This window comes from Ctenopharyngodon idella, chromosome 10 (assembly GCF_019924925.1).
Source record: "Ctenopharyngodon idella isolate HZGC_01 chromosome 10, HZGC01, whole genome shotgun sequence".
Lineage (NCBI taxonomy): Eukaryota > Metazoa > Chordata > Actinopteri > Cypriniformes > Xenocyprididae > Ctenopharyngodon > Ctenopharyngodon idella.
In genome coordinates, this window is record NC_067229.1 from 47,012,409 (window position 1) to 47,029,144 (window position 16,736).

General features: G+C 35.5%; 1 protein-coding gene across 3 annotated transcripts in view; it reads left to right on the plus strand.

Moving 5' to 3' along the window:
- cntnap3 (contactin associated protein family member 3) overlaps window positions 1-16,736 on the plus strand; it is a 122,765-nt gene that overhangs the window by 33,049 nt on the left and 72,980 nt on the right. For all 3 annotated transcript variants that reach the window (XM_051909751.1, XM_051909753.1, XM_051909754.1), the window contains exons 3-4: window positions 8,303-8,496; window positions 14,023-14,170. In XM_051909751.1, the coding sequence (XP_051765711.1) occupies window positions 8,303-8,496; window positions 14,023-14,170 (342 nt within the window). The remainder of the gene's footprint in view (window positions 1-8,302; window positions 8,497-14,022; window positions 14,171-16,736) is intronic.

Below are 16,736 nucleotides of genomic sequence, written 5' to 3' on the forward strand. Positions count from 1 at the left end.
TGCACCATTTTCACCCACTGGACCAGAAAACAGCTGAAAAATTCTCAAGGATGCACATTATAGGAGGTTCAGAAGATCACAAAGATCACAATATGGGAATTATATACACAGAGAATTTTTTAGGCTTTCCATTTAATGAATCTCTTGATAGCTTCTAAACATTTTAAGCCCTCAGCAGCTGCATTCTAGTTCAAACAACATTATTAGACCAATAATGAATTTGTGAGACGTCCATTTGTGGTATTTTTCCCGTTAGAATGCTTCCAATCGCAAGCCGGATTACATGCTGTATTTCATTGCACAAACCTGCCGGGATATCAGAGCAAAGCTCTTTGAATCATGGGATAAATAAGCAAAGCGTTCTCATTTATACGGCAGCTTGTGCTAATTCCCTGACCGCCGCAGGCTCTTGCTGTGAAGAGCGCTGGATTTCTCAGAAACGTTCCACTGTGTTTGTATCATTACGGGCGCCATTAGCTGTCGTTTAAATCGTCAGCTGTTAGCCTATCAGCAGGTGTAATTGTTCCTCACCACGTTGCAGATATGAATACTGCACGGAGGGTTTAATTAGAATGCAAATGTGATTGTGTTTCTCATGATAGCCGCTACTACTTTTAGATTTTATCCCCAGGATATAACAACCATACTTACGAGGCCATTAATATATTGAAGCAAAAGAACTATATAACGCAGTCAGTAATTTGAAAGCCAGACGTTTTCTCTTTAACGTCATGTGTTCATAAGGAAAACTGAGTGTATTTCATTTTGCATTGTGTGAAAACAGCTATTCATGTGAATTTTTAGTGCGTGGCCAAATGATAATAACTATAATTTACTCTTTCACATGTTTTGCTTTCAACATGCGGATTAAACAGTCTGGCATTTAGATCTGCAATCAGTGTGAAAAAGAGCAAATTAGATCCGTATGAAATTCTAATTAGAATCCTTTCAGATAAACTCAGCAGATGCAATTAACCAGAAAGAAGTTATTTAACTTCATATCCTCTTGTTACCTTGGTCTTTTTCACTCGAGTCAAGAAAAAAATCATGCAGGTGGCAGATTTCCAGATCTATTTGTGTTACATTAGCTTCATCAAAAGCACTACAATCATGCCTGCTCAACGTTATAAAAGTCGCTTCTACTTTCATCAGACATTTCTGCTGATCCCGTCCCGCTCCAAACTAGCTTTTGTCCCTTGGCACTTGCAGGTGGAAACGTGGTAAATAATAGATGAGATTCTGGCCAGTTCATTAGACAGACGTCTGCTCTTCGTCGGAGCACTGTTTGCTTTGCTGAACTTGTTTCAACTTTCTTAAATCCTGTTAGCTGGTAATATATTTCTTCTGTTTGTCATTAATGTTTACTGCACCACAGGAAATAAACATTTGGGTGAATGTCATTACTGTAATGCAAAATGTTCTCATGTGAAGAGAAAAAACCTACATACAATAGGTTCAAACGTTTGGGATTTTGTTGATGTTTTTGAAGTCTCTTTTGCTCAATAAGGCTCCATTTATTTGATCAAAAATACAGGAAAAACAGTAATATTGTGAAATATTACATTTTGATCTGAATATATGTATATTTCAAAATCCAGACTTCTCATGATCCTTCAGAAATCATTCTAAAATGCTGATGTGCTGCTGAAGAAACATTTATTATTATCAATGTTGAAAACTACGGAGCCCCACACATGACGCATGATTTACTATTTCATTCCCTCGATTTGCTCGATTTCGATGTGTTTGATTAGAGGGAACGAAATAGTAAATCGTGTGCATGATTTAGCAAATCGAGGGAACAAATTAGTAAATCGTATGCACGATTTAGCAAATCGAGGGAACTAAATAGTAAATAGTGCACATGATTTAGCAAATCAAGGGAACGAAATAGTAAATCGTGTGCACGATTTAGCAAATCGAGGGAACTGAATAGTAAATAGTGCACATGATTTAGCAAATCAAGGGAACTAAATAGTAAACTGTGTGCACGATTTAGCAAATCGAGGGAACTAAATAGTAAATCGTGTGCATGATTTAGCAAATTGAGGGAACAAATTAGTAAATCGTACGCACGATTTAGCAAATTGAGGGAAAGAAATAGTAAATCGTGCACACAATTTACTTTTTTTTCTTGCATGTCATGTGCGGGGCTCCGTAGAAAACAGTTGTGCTGCATAATATTATTTGTGGAAATCTAAAATGAGATTTTTCCAAATTATCAGTCCCAATCCAAATGGTTTGATGTAGGTCACAGATTAGCTTATAATAAGCCATTCAAGTCACTATTTTGTCTGTTTCTTACAGATTAAATGTCGCTGACGTTTTCGGGTGTTGGTCCAGGTGTTATAATATGATGAAATGGTCATTTAAATGAGTGTCAGACCACCGGTCGGCTGCCCTCCTCAACGACCCCTGATTAACCTTAATCACTTTGTTCATTTGGAGGAACGGTTTTGTCCGCTCCGGTCAGAAAAAGTGCAATGAACGTCCGACTTTTGCTTCATTCAGTGTGACAGCTGAGCAGAGATGGAGCTTATTCAGAATTAGGCTATTATTCTTTAATGAGGGCCGTGTAAGAGGTCGTTAGGATGGGTAATTCAGTTTTAATGGAAACACAATGAAAAAAGCCCTAAGAAATGGAATTGACAACAGTGGCAATTTTTGTAATGTTTCACCCGATTGGATATACTCGATGATGTTTAATTTTGAAATATAAATTTTTTATGTATATATCAGTGTTATTTTAGTATCAGTAATACACTATTATAGTTTTTGTTAACATTTTAAATTAGATTTTATTTTTATATTTTCTGTTTTCATTTTAATGTTAGTAATAAATTTTAATTTTGTTGTGTTTTTGTCATTTTTGATATATTTTTAAATGTCTATTTTTTTAAATAAATTTTTAGTTTTTAGTTTATGTAGTTGTAGTTATTGTAGTACTTCAACTTTAATTGGAAGAAAATGAAGTTACACTTTATTTTAAGGTGACATAGTTACGTTGTACTTACTCAAATAAGTACTGAGTAATATTAATTAACTACATGTACTTACTATACAGTTAGGGTTTGGTTTAGGGTTAGTTACTTACATAATTTACTGTTATTAATATAGGCAACTATCTGAAATAAAATAAGTTTACATGTTTTAGGTTTTATTTCTGTTAATGTTTGTTTTATTTATTCCTGGTATATATGCTTACATATGTTAAATTATGAAATTTAAAATGTATATATATATATATATATATATATAATTCACATATATATTAATATTATATATTCTATGCAAATAAATATATAAATATCTAGTTCAGTCATGAAATTCTAGAGGGCGCAGGCTGATTGGTCCTTTACATGCATTCTGCAAGCAATTACATCATTACATCATCATTTAAATAGTCTGGTTCAGTGTTTGTTGTAAGCTGGTCCTCTGAAACCCTCCACCTCCCCAGCTCCACCTGCCTAGATCTGCTACGGGATTTCTGTATGTCTATTTATGCAGCAGCAGCATATCTTACATGCTCACAGCAGCGTGTCTGTGTATCTATTAGCATTACTTTATATTTATATTATATTATTGTTTATTAATCTGAATGCAAGTCAATCTTTTTAGACATTCCAGTTCATTCCCACCTTCCCCTTTTCTTTCTGGAAATATGCCTGCTTCACTAAAGTGAAATAGAATGTGAGTGTCATTTCAGGTTGAACCTGCAATATAACTTAAACACAGAAACCTTTTCTTTGTATTTTTCTGAGATGTGCAAGCATCCAGCTGAGCCTGATTCCTGAATGCTCTGCTCCGCCAGCACTGAGACAACAGGAGCTCAGGGCTTTAGAAACCTTTTAGAGAAACACTCTGCAATCGATCATACATACTGCTGTCCCTTTTCCATGATATTAAGGACAAAGCTACTTTCTGGATGCTGGTTTGAATTCTAAGCACACTCCGGTCTGCAGGCTTTGTGTCAGTATAAACATTCTTCCGGCTGTCCGCCCCTCCGTTTGGCTCTCAGTAATGAGCCGAGGTCAAGCATCTGCACATTTCAGTGGCCATGTCAGTGTCTTCTGATGCACATATTTAGCTCTGCTTTTTGTTGCCACTGCCCTAAATACTAAAATAGGCTAGTTATGCTACTCAGGTTTTGTTTTGTTTTGTTTTAGTGAACACGGTGAGCATGACAATATGATTCAACAGGACTGCACAACAAGTCTAACCAAACTTTGATCTGCCAATTAGTTTGTACTCATAAAGGTAATGCTTGAAAGTGCCGGTACTCCCTCGGTTGGCGGTTGGTTTGAACAACTACTCAATTACCAAAATAATCGTTAGTGACAGCCCTAATATATATTCTCTATTCCAATTTCAATACCACAGCTAAAACTAATAGCCTAACTAATATAAATTTAAAACATTAAAAGACGAGTATAAGTATGCCGAGACGGGTATTTTTTGATAATATTTTTTGTACTTTCAAGTGCAAGAAGACGTGAAAGAGAGCTCAATTCAGTATTGCACACAAACCATTCCAATAAGCACGCAAGTGATGAATTGAATCCTCTTTTGCACCTTCTTGCGCTTGAATATTTACAGTGGGTACGGAAAGTTGTCAGACCCCCTTAAATTTTTCACTCTTTGTTATATTGCAGCCATTTGCTAAAATCATTTAAGTTCATTTTTTTTCCTCATTAATGTACACACAGCACCCCATATTGACAGAAAAACACAGAATTGTTGACATTTTTGCAGATTTATTAAAAAAGAAAAACTGAAATATCACATGGTCCTAAGTATTCAGACCCTTTGCTGTGACACTCATATATTTAACTCAGGTGCTGTCCATTTCTTCTGAGCATCCTTGAGATGGTTCTACACCTTCATTTGAGTCCAGCTGTGTTTGATTATACTGATTGGACTTGATTAGGAAAGCCACACACCTGTCTATATAAGACCTTACAGCTCACAGTGCATGTCAGAGCAAATGAGAATCATGAGGTCAAAGGAACTGCCTGAAGAGCTCAGAGACAGAATTGTGGCAAGGCACAGATCTGGCCAAGGTTACAAAAAAATTTCTGCTGCACTTAAGGATCCTAAGAGCACAGTGGCCTCCATAATCCTTAAATGGAAGACGTTTGGGACGACCAGAACCCTTCCTAGAGCTGGCCGTCCGGCCAAACTGAGCTATCGGGGGAGAAGAGCCTTGGTGAGAGAGGTAAAGAAGAACCCAAAGATCACTGTGGCTGAGCTCCAGAGATGCAGTCGGGAGATGGGAGAAAGTTGTAGAAAGTCAACCATCACTGCAGCCCTCCACCAGTCGGGGCTTTATGGCAGAGTGGCCCGACGGAAGCCTCTCCTCAGTGCAAGACACATGAAAAAACACCTGAAGGACTCCAAGATGGTGAGAAATAAGATTCTCTGGTCTGATGAGACCAAGATAGAACTTTTTGGCCTTAATTCTAAGCGGTATGTGTGGAGAAAACCAGGCACTGCTCATCACCTGTCCAATACAGTCCCAACAGTGAAGCATGGTGGTGGCAGCATCATGCTGTGGGGGTGTTTTTCAGCTGCAGGGACAGGACGACTGGTTGCAATCGAGGAAAAGATGAATGCGGCCAAGTACAGGGATATTCTGGACGAAAACCTTCTCCAGAGTGCTCAGGAGCTCAGACTGGGCCGAAGGTTTACCTTCCAACAAGACAATGACCCTAAGCACACAGCTAAAATAACGAAGGAGTGGCTTTACAACAACTCCGTGACTGTTCTTGAATGGCCCAGCCAGAGCCCTGACTTAAACCCAATTGAGCATCTCTGGAGAGACCTAAAAATGTCTGTCCACCAACGTTTACCATCCAACCAATAATTTCAAAGTTACTCTCCTAATTAATGTAGAAACAACCTAAAGTATAGTAAGAGCACAATAATATAATGAAATGCTAGCCAAATTAAGACGGAAAAAAACGGATGCTGCATTAATTGTTTAATATTTTTAATGATTTAAACTGAAAAAAATTAACCGCATATGTTAACGCACTAACTTTGACAGTACTAATTATATATATATATATATATATATATATATATATATATATATATATATATTCAGTACATTAATATATATATATATATAAAATTAATAATCAGTTATTTTGTAATTAATTATCTGGTGTGTATTTTTATGCTTTTTAGAGTATCACAGGTTAAATGTGTCTATATTTATTTCTTCTGAGGAATTAGAGGAGTAACATCTGAGACAGTGTTGATACTTCAGTGAAGCATAACTCCATTAACCCTTCTGAGCAAACTGTGAGCATTAAAATGGTTCTCTGGGTATAAACATTGGCTTTTCTGTAGTGTAAGTAGGTCCCAATGCTGTCTAGAATATCCCCATCTTCGATTTGGCTGTCCTGATTATGAGCGAGATACACTGCACGGCTCAATTTGGGTTCACTGGGCTCCACCTGTCTGATCACTCTATCCATCTGGCATCCATCTTTGGCCGCATTCAGCATTTTCACTTCCTCTGCTGCCAATGTGCCACGGCTCTTGTCCCGAGCAGGTGTCGTTCTCGGCTGCTTCTCACAGCGCGGCCCACCTCAGTGCCCCACCGTTAGGTAATTTTATCATGATTTACGACAGACAGGTACCATTTATGATGCCGTCTTATCTGATTTACCCTGCGCCGCTGAGGTAGAAGGATCCACATCTGCGGCATGAGGCATAGAGATGCCGCATGGCACTATGGGTGGCCTCACAAATGCAGCTACTTAAGAGGGATTTGACTGAGATTTTCAGGCTTATTTGTGTCAGTATTTATGGGTCTGCTGTAGGTAAATGGACTCGGTTCTGATGGGCTCAGAATATTAATGGTGTTCACAGTAACCGCCTGTTAGACAGTTTGCTAGCACAAAGGTTTTTAACTGCAAACCCTACACTGTAAAAAAAAAAAAAAAAGAAAAAAAAAGAAAATATTTTTCGACATTGTAAATAAAACAGAAAATTATTATGGTCACACTTTAGTTTAGTGTCCAATTCTCACTATTAACTAACTATTAGCTACGACTTTTTCCTCAATAAACTCCTAATTACTGCTTATTAATAGTTAAGTTAAGTTTAGGTATTGGGTAGGATTATGGGATGTAGAATATGGTCATGCAGAATAAGGCATTAATATGTGCTTTATGAGTATTAATAAACAGCCAATATCCTAGTAACATGCATGATAATAAGCAACTAGTTCATAGTGAGAAATACACCTTAAACTAAAGTGTTACCATTATTAATATTGTGCATGTTTATTGTAAATAAAACAGTAAATTATTATTATTCTACTTCAAAATTTCATGTTTGATTTGTCACTTGCCATTTCTTTTGTAATTATTTCTGAAATTTACTAGCTATTTCTGAGTGAAAATTGTTTCTAAGGAAATACACACCAATTTTTTTTCAGTGTAAAAGGATAGTTAAAGTAAATAAAATTCTGTCGTCATTTACTTGTTGTTTTAAACCTATATGACTTCTTCTCTGAGCACAAAAGGAGATATGTGCATGTTGACATTTCTGTATATACAAGGACACCAAAAAATATTCCACAGAGACTTTTATGCTACTTGTCATGCTTTTTTGTCATTTTTGGAGATTGACTGCCTCCGTTCCAATGCATTTTCATTTTATGTGTCAAAACAAAATTCTCATTTGTCCTCCATGGAAGAGAGAAAGTAAACAAGTAAATGATAACAACATTTTCATTTTTGTGCGAACTATTGTTTTAAAACCATAATGCGATGGCTTAGATGGGATATTAAAAGGGACAAAGAGAATTTCACAAATGAAAAGATCAAAATTATAAACTAATCTAATGAACTGGTTGTTAGACTACAAGCAGGTTTTTAACAGGATTTGTTCAGTGGAACGGCTTTATCCTCATTAAGATGTGTTGATAAGTGAACATAATGAAGGAAAAATTGGGAAAAAGGTTTTGTACTGTATTGTATATTTATTTATTTATGTATATAGAATGTGTGTGTGTGTATATATGTATTGAAATGACTTGAATAGTTTGATGAGTCTGTGCACTTCTCATAAGTGTCTATATAGAGCGTCTCAAATCGGTCACTTATAAGGGTCCCGTTTCAGTTTGCATGCTTCCTAAGAAGGCAGCTGTTGTTTTCTCCCAATAAATCCCTGCATCATTTATGAACAGCGTGTGATGCAATCCATGCAGCTCGGACCATAATGCAGTATGTGACATGTGAGACCTTCAGCTCAGGCCAGCGCTTCATTTGTCTCTTGTGTCCTGCAGGTGCCGGAGGCTGGTCTCCGCTGGACTCTAATAAGTATCAGTGGCTGGAAATCAAGCTGGAGCAGCGGACGGAGATTACAGCTATCGCCACCCAGGGCCGATACGGGAGCTCTGATTGGGTCACACGCTACCTCCTCATGTTCAGTGACACAGGCCATAATTGGAGACCATACCGACAGGAAGATAGTATCGGGGTAAGGGTTTAATTCCTCGGTGCTGTGCAGCTTCACCTGAGATGGAGGAAAAACTTGCTTTGACAAGATAAAACCTTAAGCAGCTATAGATTTTAGTAAGTGTGAGGCTTGAGTCTTTTTTTAAATTTGGAAAATTTAGGAGCAATTAAAGGGGTGGTTGATTATGATTTCACTTTTTTAACTTTTGTGTGTAATGTTGCTGTTAGAGCATAAACAACATCTGCAAAGTGATGGGAAATCAAAATACAAACGAGGGTCAATACAACACTGGATTTGCACAAAAGATTAACATGACGGCACATGCTAGTGGATGAATCAACTCCACAGCAACTACATAAATTTATCCACTAACAATTCAGAAACGTCCAGCTTCATTCTAAAAGTTGTAACTTCTTCCTGAGTCTCTCCATCAGTGTCCGACTCCGGTTTGAACAATGTAAGGCTGAACACCGTTACTGACAATCCTCATTTTGGCTGCGTGAGACTCTCCAGCTTTGTTGTTGTTGAGCAACCAAAGCACGAGCTGTTAAAGCTCCGCCCTCTTCTGGAAAGGGGGCCGGGAGCAGCAGCTCATTTGCATTTAAATTGACACACAAAAACGCTGTGTTTTTGCTCACACCCAAATAGGGGCAAATTTGACAAGCTATAATAAATGATCTGTGGGGTATTTTGAGCTGAAACTTCACAGACACATTCTGGGGACACCAGAGACTTATATTACATCTTGTGAAAGGGGCGTTATAGGACCCCTTTAAAGAACTTTAGGGGTGTAATGAAAATTTATCAAATAACTTTTTTCATTAATAAAGGGATACGAGGAGACATTATTTAATTTATTTGAGTACAAAAGTACACTATAGAATTTTAAATATGTGTTTCAAACTGTATTTATTTAATAATTATGGAATTATGTATATTCTAAACATTGACTCAAAATGTCAGATACAGTTTATTTTTTTACCGAAATACCAACAATAACCAGAAAAAAAATGAGATTTTATAAATACAAACAAGCATGAAATACAAACATATAAGGTAGATAAATTACGCACTCTTACAACCATCTATTTTGTACTGTACTGTACTATTTTGTACAACCAACTGATTTGTACTGTAATATATTTATTACAGTATAAACACCATAAAGTAAACATTGTCATAATTCATCAACAGTAGATCATGTACAAAAATGTCAAAGAATTAGCATTTATTTATATTTATTTGAGCATCCTAACTTGTCTACTGTTGCAAAGATAAGACTTTATTTATGTTTTTGTGCTGAATTTATTGAATTTATATAATCGTTTTTTTATTTGAATATATATAGTAAAATGTAATTTATTCCTGTGATCAAAGCTGAATTTTCAGCATCATTACTCCAGTCTTCAGTGCAGGGCTTAAAAACGGAAAAAAAAAAAAAAATTCAATCGTTTCACTCCGAGCAAAATCGGAATTTTAACGTTTCTGTTCCAGAGTTCTTTCTGTATTATTAACGTTCCGAAACTGGTTTGTTTAGAAAAAATAACGGTTAACAACGTTATTTTTGAACTTTTTTTTTTGTTTGCATGTAGCCTACTTAATAATAATAATAATAATAATAATAATAGGCTACGTACAGCATTTTATTTATTAAAAAACAGAGAGTATTTGCCGTCTTAGCCAATAGGCCTACAATTATCTTTTGTAACAAGATTCTGTCCAAATGTAAACCTATTAAACGAAAGGAAAAACTATCAACGGTTTATAAAGTATTTTTTCAGGAATTTTTAAAATGTTTGCTGCATGGTTAAAAAAATACTGACGCTATTCCTGAGAGGAAAAAAGATAAGTCGCGTATACGTCGCATTTTATTATTACATTCAGAAATAATGTAATTTATCTGTAAATAAAATAAAATGTTTACAAATAGCCTAGCCTATATATAATATATAATATAATTATAATGTTTGTAAACATAAATTATGAACAAAACTGCCCTATTTTATTTTACCACAAAACCTCTAAAGTTAACAGTTGGCCTACTCAGGCTATACGTCAAGCCAAAACAATTTTTTTTTTTTTTTAATTCTCTAGTGCTTTATTCAAGGTGAGAAACAGGTTTATTTACTAGAAATAAAACTAAATAAGATGCAAAACGAATTAATTTAAAGTGAATCTGAAGCCTATCTTTCTCATTTGTCACTGTTTCCATTTTTGAGACGAACTATTATTTATTATGTAAGCGTTGTACTTCACTCGCATTATCGACATCATCCTTCACATAACAGCACAGTCAGGCGGTGGTCACGGGTGGTAAACGGCAGATTGCATCACAGAACTGAATTGAGCAGTGTAACCTTTTATATGTTTGGTTGATTGTATTTTATTTTAATTATTTAACAGGCTGCGATATCAGCTAAGCAATGCAAGAATTTGTGTGCGCATGTAGCCTATAGTTTTATTCTGTTTTCTCCGTTCACAGAAGCACTGAAGGTGCGTGATGTGAACTTATGTTCTACATATCCTGCAATTTTCGCTGGTTTCAAAACGCACAACAAGCTGCATATTAGCCTACTTGACATTCATTTTCACTTAAATGTAGGCCTCATGCTTGACGGTTGGTGACATATATCATCGGAAAAAATAATGCCAGGGCATTGCCATTGTGACTTACCTAACCTATGATGACTTGACAGCTGAGCTTGAGCGCGTCAGCGCGGGCATTTCACTCATTGTAGAGCCTGAGCGCGGGCGTTTCACACACAAATCTAAATATTAAACAGAACCAGGGCTTGACATTAACTTTTTTGCTCACCAGCCACTGTGGCTAGTGGTTTTCCAAAGTTACAAGCCACTCAGATTTTCACTGGCCACAATTTTGCTGTTGGGAAATTACATTTTATATGATTAAAGTTGACTTTGGCATGCTAAAAATTACTTGATTTTGAGTCATTTTACTCGATTAGCTAGATTTAAAACCCTTTCAAACTTTCAAATGCAGATTGACCACCCAAATCAAGACTACATGATATATTAGCTGGTATGTGCGGTTGGGCAAGGGGTGGGTAATATGACCATAATATGATAAATTTTATAATTGTATAAGTTATTTTTGTTAGGCTATATAAAAAGAACAAAGAAGCAAATTAGCAAATTACAAATACAATAGTACATTAAATAGCCTAAACTCTTATTTCAGATACAGTAGGTTTCATTTAACATCTTTGTTTGATTAACATTAATGACATACAGATATTTAATTGGGCTGCTGAATGCATGTACATAATATACTGACACTTATCCAGTTTTTACCCACCTGTTTACTTACACTTAAGCCATAACCAACTGTATCCATGCAAGATACTCCACACGATGGACATTTTGACATCTGTGTGTGTGTATTTGACTATTCAGGCGCAAGGAGATCTGATCGCGCGCGACAGAGAGAGAGAGCGCTTCTGTTGTGTGTCATTCAGTGCAATTCCGCCGATCCCGCCTTCACTAACTGCAAGTTAATCGATAACGAATTGTGATCGGATTGTAATTTTGTGCTACAACGAGCTTAGCAACCTTTTATTTGACTGTAGGCTGAAATTATATTCAACCCGCCAAAGTGGCTAGTGGGGGTGGCTGTCTTACCCGCCACAGCTGAAATCTACCCGCATTTGGGGTGTTAATGTCAAGCCCTGAACAGAACGATAAAATAGCGTTATTAACCGGTTAATGGCCATTTCAAATTAGCGTTTCTGTTCAGAACGATTAAATTTGATTTCATTTCCGTTTCTGGTTACGTCAAAATTTAGTTCGTTTCTGGTTTTCGTTTTCGTTCCTTGAACCGGTTCAGAGCCCTGCTTCAGTGTCACATGATCCTTCAGAAATCATTCTAATATGCTGATTTGCTGCTCAAGAAACATTTATTATTATTATAATGTTGAAAACAGTTGTGCCGCTTCATATTTTTGTGAAAACTGATGCATGTTCTTTTTCAAGATTCTTTAATGAATAGAAAGTTCAAAAGAACAGCATTTATTTGAAATAGAAATCTTTTGAAACATTATAAATGCATTTACTTGTGATCAATGCAATGCATCCTCCTGAATAAAAGTACTAATTTCTTAAATTAATTTCCCAAACTTTTGAACAGTAGTGCATTCGTGATTATGATTAGTTGCATATTATTATTATTTACATCTAGTTTTTATGACCCATCGAACAGGCCTGAGACCCATTTTTGCATCTCGATCCATCAGTTGGGGTTATTAAACGTATGTATTCTGTAAAACAGGTCGCATCTCTTCTGATTCAGGTCTCTTGTATGTGCTTCATTAAATATAGAGTCGTTTTACTCAAGGTACCTTTAAAGGAGCGAGCAAAGATGAGCATAACCGATGTCTATCGCATATTCAGATTGATATCTAAAAGTTTTTTTATTTTATTTCTTCTCACTAACATTTAGATATTTAAAAAAAACATAAAATGCCAAGAATAAATAGAACTAGCTAGGTAGGCTGATTACCTTAAAAGTCTGTAGATATCGCCGTCAGTTCACACTGCCCTTAACACTTTCCCTGACAAGCGAATGCGATGAGTCCTGTTTTTCTTTTTCTTCATGTGACATTCGGCATAAAGCCTGTTGAGAACAGCAGCAGTATACGGTGAGAACCGTTAGTCACGATTCCGTCTGTCTTCAGAAGCACTTAGAGTTTAGGATATGAGCGTCTTTTTTCCCTTTTCTGAGTGCGAGAACTTGTCGCTCCTACCGGTGGAGGATTTGCACCTTGACTCTTGATATATTTCACAGGCCACTTTAGAGCAAATGAGATGCGCCTCCTCAGCAGGAAACAGAGCAATTTGTTCGGCTTAACGCTCCACTCCACCAGACGGCTGATCCCTTCAAAGGCACTGAGAACGCTACTCAGCTCGGAATTACTCTGAGCTAAGAAAGTCCAAATTGCACACATCTCTGACAGATATAAGGACAAAATGAACGTTCCTCCCTGCAAAATAATCCACAATAACTCTACTTGTTGCCTCCGTTTGCCTCTTAAAATGGCTAGCAGGACCTTAGCTGGAAAATATCCTGATTATAAAAACCGCCTGAGGTGCTGTGTGGGTGTTAGCTGGTTTAAGCTGGTCTGACCGATGAGTCGACTAGGCATAGACCAGCCTAATCATCCTGTCTTAGTTGTGAGATCAGCAGTTTTGTTCAGCAGGTTAGTATCTGGATGTTACTGGACAAAAAGTGCCTGTATTGATTTCCTTTAATATAGTGGCTGAGTGCTGGATGTTTCTGCTCATTGACCCATGGTGATGTCGAATCGCTCCGGTCTTCACGGGGTCTTGGCTCGTATTAAGTAGAACTTAAGTTATAGACTGGTGTCATCTCGTCATATGTGAACCCACCTGCCACCTGAGTTCAGGATCAGCATTCTGCATATTTATGATCCAATGGGAAACCATAAAATATGCAAAACTGCATTAGTGCATCATGTCAAAGCACAAATATCATGAAAGGTCACGTAACGCTGTTGTTCTTTTTATTTTTAGGCTTTTTCTGGGAACTCCAACGCCGACAGTGTGGTGATGTACAAACTACAGCATCCAGTGATCGCTCAGTATCTCAGAATACTGCCGCTGGACTGGAACCCCAACGGGAGGGTGGGATTGAGGCTGGAAGCGTACGGATGCCAATACAGTACGTATTGAACATTTAAATATCATTTAACATCTTTCATGTTATGAAATGTCAAATCAAGCTTTTTAATTAATCTTAAACTTAGTTTATTCATCATTTAAATATTTCATTATTTAATTTTTCATGTTATAAAAGGTATTTGTTTATTGAATTATATATATTTTTTTATTTATCATTTAAATATGGTTTATAATCTTTAATATTATGGGTTTTTTTAAATGTGATTTAAAATCTTTCATGTTATGAAATGTATTTATATAACATTGAAATATTATTTAAAAATCTTGCATGTTATAAAATGCCAAATTGTCTCAGTTTACTGTTTTTATTCAAAACATTTGTTTATTTATTAAACATGATTTCATTATTTAATTTTTCATGTTATAAAATGTTATAATATATTTGTTTATTTATTGGATTATTCATTTTTGTATTTATCATTTAAATATGTTTTATACTGTAATCTTTGATATGTTTTATTTTTATTTAAATATAATTTAAAATCTTACATTATTTCATATTTAAATACGATTTAAAATCTTTCATATTATGAAATGTCAAAACATCTATTTATTTATTTATTTATCATTTAAATATGGTTTATAATCTTTGAAATTATGTTTTATTTGTTTATTTATTGAAATATAATTTAAAATCTTAATTTTATTTCATATTTAAATATGATTTAAAATCATTCACGTTATGAAATGTATTTATTTAACATTGATATATTATTTAAAAATCTTTCATGTTATAAAATGTCAGATTGTCTCAGTTTACTGTTTTCAATCAAGCTTAAACTTAATTTATTTATCATTTAAACATGATTTCATTATTTTATTTTTCATGTTATAAAAGGATAGGTTTATAATATTTGATATTGGTTTATTTTTATTTACATCTTACATTATATAATATGTAAATATGATTTAAAATCTTTCATGTTATGAAATGCCAACATGTCAAAACATCTATTTATTTATTTATCATTTAAATGTCATTTCAATTTTTTAACTTTTCATGTTAGAAAATGTATTTATTTATTTAATTAATATTTAATAATATTTAAGAGTTCTTAATCAAGCATAAACTATTAGTAGTTTCACTTCTTGAAGAGTGAAACACTGTGACACTTTCAAAACATTGACTCTGAACTCCAATAGAGTGAGTTTGGTGGCGGGACTATCTGTTTATGCAGCCAATGGAAGATTGGGAGAGTGTTCAGGAAATCTGTTTGGGAAGACTCATTGATTTTTGATGTCAGTTTGGTGCAGTTTCCTTTTTTTTCGATGTCAATCTTAAGCAACACTTGTTACTAACTCATATGTTGTCATATGTTATCTCCTAAGAGCAGACGAGCGTGTCCGGCCCTCTCTCAATCAGACGCCAGCCCACCGCACTGATATATGATTGGTCTCACAGAGGTCCTGTGTGGCAGCTTTTGTCCTGTGGCTCTTTTCGAATGAGACGTATTGTCCCTGAAATCACATGGGGCAGAACTGCAGGGCTTTAGCCGTTCTGCCATTGAGAGCTGTCAGCAAAGGCTTGTGGGCATAAGAGTCCGTCAACATATATACAATGTTTATTTGCCTCAAGTGCATTAACACACTGTTTGGATTGTTTCCATGTTCATAAATATAGCAGACCATTAGGGATTGAGTGTTTTTTTCTCCATCCATTCATACAGATGTATAATTTATTGAACAGATCCTGCAGGGACTGCCCAGTGTCAGCCAGTTGCATCATTTGTGTTGACCTCAAATTTAAACTCTCTCTGCTCCACTTACAGCAGTGAAGGTGCTGAGCTGTACCTGAATACATTAGTGCCAACAGACCTACACAAAGACGCTGTATACAGCACTAATTATAACACACAAAGTTTAATACTTAATGTCAGGGGTTTGTTGACTCAAACAAACAGATCAATGTTTTAAAAGTGTCCCAGAGTCCCGGTGTTTCACTCTCCAGGAAGTCAAACTGACTGACTTTGAACATTAAACTGGCACACCAGAATATATCTAAACATCTGAACATCACACACAGAATATTTATTTATTTATTTTAGTTCCTTATTATTTACTTATGTATTATTGTTCATTATTTATTTATTTATTTATTATCAAAGTTCATTATTTATTTAGTTGATTATTATATATTTTAACTCATTATTTGTTTGTTGGCTTGCTTGTTAAAGGGTTAGTTCACCCAAAAATGAAAAAATGTAATTTATTACTCACTATATAAGTCGTTATTTTGTTTTTTTTGGCGCACCAAAAATATTCTCGTCGCTTTATAATATTAATATTGAACCACTGTACGCACATGAACCGATTTAAATATGTTTTTAGTACATTAATGGATCTTGAGAGAGGAAATGTCATTGCTGGCTATGCAGGCCTCACTGAGCCATCGGATTTCATCAAAAATATCTTAATTTGCGTTCCGAAGATTAACGAAGGTCTTACGGGTGTAGAACGACATGAGGGTGAGTAATTAATGACAGAATTTTCATTTTTGGGTGAACTAACCCTTTAATTTATTTTAGTTCATTAAAAACTAATTTACT